General features: G+C 39.7%; 1 protein-coding gene across 1 annotated transcript; it reads left to right on the top strand.

Annotated features, from left to right (window-relative positions):
• Positions 1-3126: 3126 nt before the first annotated feature.
• LOC111655656 (uncharacterized) lies at positions 3127-4968 on the top strand. Its single transcript, XM_023407132.2, has 4 exons — positions 3127-3251; positions 3453-3527; positions 3855-4005; positions 4571-4968. Exons 2-4 carry the CDS (start codon positions 3476-3478, stop codon positions 4830-4832), a joined length of 465 nt encoding a protein of 154 aa, XP_023262900.1. The 5' UTR covers positions 3127-3251; positions 3453-3475; the 3' UTR covers positions 4833-4968.
• Positions 4969-5386: the final 418 nt, after the last annotated feature.

Genomic DNA, 5386 nt, shown 5'->3' with positions numbered 1-5386 from the left:
CCCCGCTCAGCTTCAATAACAGGCTTTTCTCTGCAGGGTAATGTTGAAAAACGGGGGATATTTTTGTAAAGTGGAAAGAGTACTTGAACATTCTCCATGTTGTAAGCAAAGTGGTCACCATTTGTTAGTTTGGAAAACTAGTAGTAGTGTGGTAGATGCTGTTCCAGTTTTGAGCTGGGTAGGTTTCCGCCTTCGAGGGTTCACTACTCACTCTACCTGGGAAAGCACATTCGCAGTAACGCTCTGGGAGGGAGGCTGCAGCTGATGTTTAATCCTTAAATTAATCTGGAACAATGAGGATTACTTTCTGGGTACAATATAGAGCCTTTTACCTTTCACACAACTGAGGAGAGAGGGGAATACGTTAGGTCTTGGTATTGCTTGAAAACTTTCAATATCTTTGCAAATATAATAGGGAATCCTGAGAGGGCCTGTTGCAGTATAAGCACTAAGAGGACTAAAGTGGATGAGATCAGATATCTTGGAGTCAATAGACAAGGGTAAAAGAAACTGTCACTACTGATCAGGTGAAGGCTGCGATAATCGGGAAATAATGGCAGGTTATGTTAGTGATGAGTTCCAATATCTGTGGTTACAAGATTAAGGCGGTTAACAACAGCTTGAAATCACAGACTCCAATGGGCAAAATTTGTTTTCAACACAAGGTGGCAGCGCTCACTCTTCGCTCAGCAATTTCAGAAGCCTGCTCTTGCAAAGCCTTGCAAAGTTGCCCTCTAGTTGCCAGTGCCAGAAAGACCACATCTCAAACCTGACCAGAAGAACCCTTTAAACCTCCCAGGGAAAATAGGTTGCTCTGCTTTCCCGGTTTCCTGCGCAACCCAAAACCACAGCAGCAACATTTGGCTGATAGATGAATAGAAGTAGTAGTAGTCAGAGAGTGACAGCGGTTTGGTTTTGTGCCCACTTATGTGCTTTCTTGAGCATTTATCACAGTGTTGCACTAACACTAGAATCGATAGAGGTATGTAAGATATGCTGTGTCGGGGGTTCAACTGAACAGAATTAACTACATTAGTGACAGACGGCCATATATTTGATCATCTGCTTTATCTGCTTTGCGTCAAATATCTCGAGTAAGTTGAAGCCATATCACAATTCTTAAACACAAAACTATCACAGGCCTGAGGTCAGTGTGATGCCTGTGAGATAAGAGCTGACCTGAACTTTAATCTTATGGATGTTAAACTTTAGCCTGTATATGTAAGCATGTGAATATGGACATCACCTCTGCATCAATAGACAACTACACACAGGTCTAAAGTATCAGCAACACAACGATCTGACACGTATCCATCAAACTGAAAATTTGTCCCTTGGCTCTGCAGTCGAGGCAGAATGTTTTTCCTTAATATATCTTCCTGAATCCATAACTGTTCTAAACTGACAATCAGTCGTATTTATTCAGTTTTAAATTACAATCATTCATCCAGTTATTTTGACCTCACTGCTCCAATCAAACTAAGCACTCTGGCTTTGTTCGCACAGACATATTTTCACTGTTCAGTATGCTGCTCAATAAGGCAGAATCCAAGATGACACACATAAAGAAGTGACAGCACAGCTTGCACACACTGAAAGGTTAACAACAGCAATGTGTCTTTAAAAAACATGTTATTGTACTTATTGTTCAGGAATACAGAGTGTAGCACAGTATCACAAGGTACAAAAAGAGATGGATATGTGGGTTGCCATAGTGAAACTATAGACGCACGATATCCAACCGTTCCCACTGCTGTAACCGTTCACTGGAGAGGAACAGAGCACAATATGCTTTAACGTAAAGAGAAACTAAAATAATTTAAAATGATGAGAGAACCATTCGAAGACTTGTGGAAACATTTTTCAGGGACAGATGGTTTTAGAAAACATGAAGTAACAGGACAAAGACAGAACATGATAACACGCATGGGAACTACAGTATCTTCAGATGTGGGTTATCTTCTGAGATGAGTTTATCAGGGCTGCTTCTCTCAGTCTTTGGAGCAACTGCTGATAGAGATTAGTAAATGAAGTCCAAGGCCTGATCAGCAGAATTGAGTAATTGTCTCATCAACTGATCTTCTGTTGTAGACAGACTCTGTCAGAACTAACTGCTGCCATCATCAAATAAAAATAGTTTCAGAGCTATTTCAATACAGATCATGTGCCAACAAACCTGCAGGTTTAATGGAAAAGGAAACGAACAAAAATGTAAATCTTTATGTGAACATACGGCACTTTTTGCCTTTTCCTTTTTTTCAGTTGATAATTGACATATATCTTTTAATCAGTTACTGCAAGTTTTTTGTGTTTTTTACTTGTGCAGTGGTCGAAGAAGTTTTCAGATCTTTTAGTAATCTATCAAGAAAAGAAGTCCTGCACTCAAAGTACTTTATTTAAGCAGTGTTATAAGCAGTAAAATGTACCTAAAGTATTAAGTAGTAGAAGTGCTATATTATATTATTGTACTGAAGTTAATGTTGTAGATGGGTGAAGTAAAGGCAATTTTGCTACTTAACATACTGCTGGGGAATTTTAACTTGTTTCAATACATCATATTTCAAAAGATGATCTTCTGTTGTGTGTGAAAAACCTTGATCTTCAAAGTAAAGAGTAACTTCAGTTGTCAGATAAAAGTAAAGGTACATTTCCCTCTGAAATGTAGTGAGGTCAACTTTACTTCTAGAGCACATTTAAACACAACTTGAGCTGACCGAAGTGCTGTACAAAGGACATTAAAATAAATAAAAGTAAGTAAAACAACTGAATAAAATAAGTTAAGACACAAGGAAAGCACATTAAAAATACAAAAACAAAAAACAACAAGGAGCAAATACACAATTATGAACATGACAACGGACTAAAAGGTTAGTGAATAAGAAAATGTAAAGTATAAAGCAGCATAAAACTGAAAGATTGTAGTACAAGCATAAATGTACTGTGTTTGAATTAATTCAGTGATTTAAAACTTAGATTAGTGAAGATTCTTCAGGTCACAGCAGGAAGCAGTTCCTGAATAACATCATCTCTCCGTTTCCAGCTGTCGGAGTGAACTTTGTGCCTTTCTTGTCACAGCTATCAGGCACCAAGGTTCAGCCAACAAAATGATTGTACTCCTCTTGTCAGGTCAGGTCTTTGCGTTGGAGGTGATTAAATTGTGATTAGCTGAGATTTACTCATCCCTGGAGCTATAAAAGCCCCTGGCTCCCTGACAGAAGGCACCATTAGGTCCAAGAACTCCAGGAGTTAAGGTATGTCTCCTGCTGCTTTTACCTTCCTGTTTCTTATTCTTTCTGTGGCTGTGTGACTGAATGTATGTCATATGTTAGAGAAAAAAACATCTTGAACACTACTTACATTTCTTCCCTCATCAGAAAACTGCTTTACAATAATTTCATCGTAACCTCTACAACTTTCAGTGTTGTCTGACTGATCCTTCTAACTCTCTTTAGGTTGGTCTCGCTCGTCTGCAGTCATGAAATTCTCCCTCGTTGCCGCTCTTGTTGTTGTGCTGGCTGTTGCCCACGGTAAGACATATGTAATGTGTTTTTAAAATCATATTCATGTTTCTGAATATCTGCCTAATTATCTGCACATCAAAACCTTTTCTCTTTGACATCTTGATTTTACCATCACCACTGTGCAATTTAGAAAATATTTTATACAGTATATTTTATAGGATTTGAATTCTTGGCACTCATTGAGGACCATGCAAGTTTTAGACTTAAACAAAAACCTGAAAATAACCTCAATTTAAACAGGTTTTAACACACTGTGCAAGCCTTCCCTTCAATCAGCTGAATCTAATTTAACTCAGTGGATTTGAATAAAGAAGTTTAAATGTGTGCTCACAGGCTCTGAGGCCGTGTCACTGGTGAAGCGTGACATCCAGTCTGATGTGGACAGGATCACCAAGCTCATCAACGACATGTCTGCCAGCATCACCACCGCAACCCAGGACATGGTGGAGAAGGTGAAGGCTCTCGAGGTGACCAACACTGCTCAGTAAGTAACAACCAGCACAAACATCTACCTTTACTCTCTTTCCTTTCCTTCTTCATCTACTGCTCTAACTCGAACCCAGAGTAACTGCACTGCTTTCAGTCTTTCATGGTTGTTTTATGGACAAAGTACTGTTCTTATGTCTGGATGCATTAATATGGATTTTCTTATAGGGCATTCAGGCAAGTGCTTCAGCGTAAACTCTGAGTAGGGCAGTGTAATGAGTGTATGACAGCTAAATTGTTCTTTGAGCATTATGAAAGTTCCAGTAGAACTAATTTCCCCTCTGCTATTTTTACTTCATTTCTTCATTTTGAAATTAATTTTAATGACACTTGAAATTGAAAGTATAGAAAATCTTATGTAACTGAGACCTTGAGAAAGGGTGGTTTAAGAAACAGCAAATGTGTCACTTCTCAAGACGAAAATGCCATATGGTAGTCAACAACACAAAGATATTTCTTCAGGGGCACACTTATGAAATGTCAGGCAGTTTTAGTTGATTTTTCTTTATTAAAATACAAGTCAGAGTTAACAGAAAACCTGTCACTTCCTCTGTCTACCGCAGGACTTACATGGAGGACAGCAGGGCCAAGATCCAGCCTCTGGTTGACAAGGTCCAGGCCGAGGCCGCCAAGCTGCAGGAGCAGGTCAAGCCCTTCATTGCCAACATCGAGGATCAGATCAAGCCCCTGACTGAGAACCTCAACGCCCAGGTCAAGCCTCTGACCGACAACTTCCACACCCAGGTCAAGCCTCTGACTGACATGATGGAGAAGTTCTTCCAGCAGGTGATGGACCAGACCAAGGCCCTGCTCCCCCCTCAGTAAAGCTGCTGGTTCGTTCCAGCTACAATAACACCCAAGGGCTAGGACTCACGTTTGGTTCTACCCAGAATGCTTCACTGGTGTTTGTCTGTCGTACTCCTCCATCTTGAATGTCATCATTAAAGGAGTTTGAAAGTCATTATTCTGAGCTGACGTATTATTTATTTTTGGCTTGTATGGGCCATATTTGATTTGCTTTCATTTGAGTCCAGGGGTTAATTTATGTAAAGCCAAAGGGCAAGTAATAAAGTTGAAGTGAAATAAATTTGTAGCAGAATCTGATGAGAGTTGCTCATTGAAGCAAATGTCAATATCAACATTACCTCTAACCTTTGGGTCATTGAGGTTTTCCATCATTCATGGTTCAATATTCAGAAGTAGGCTGTCAAATATAGGTTGGGGTCCATCTTACAGCATGGATAAGACCGGGCTGATGAGATTAACCCTTTGAGCCAATAATTAACCCAATACACAATCAGAATGATAACAAATCTGTCCATGTGAAAACTGAGTCCCACTTCACCTGTGTTTATCACAGCAACCTTAAAACCCGGGGG

This window comes from Seriola lalandi, unplaced genomic scaffold (genome assembly GCF_002814215.2).
Source record: "Seriola lalandi dorsalis isolate HSWRI2012SDOR001 ecotype SW California unplaced genomic scaffold, Sedor1 jcf7180002054330, whole genome shotgun sequence".
Classification (NCBI taxonomy): Eukaryota; Metazoa; Chordata; class Actinopteri; order Carangiformes; family Carangidae; genus Seriola; species Seriola lalandi.
This window is presented reverse-complemented; position numbering and strand designations above follow the sequence as displayed.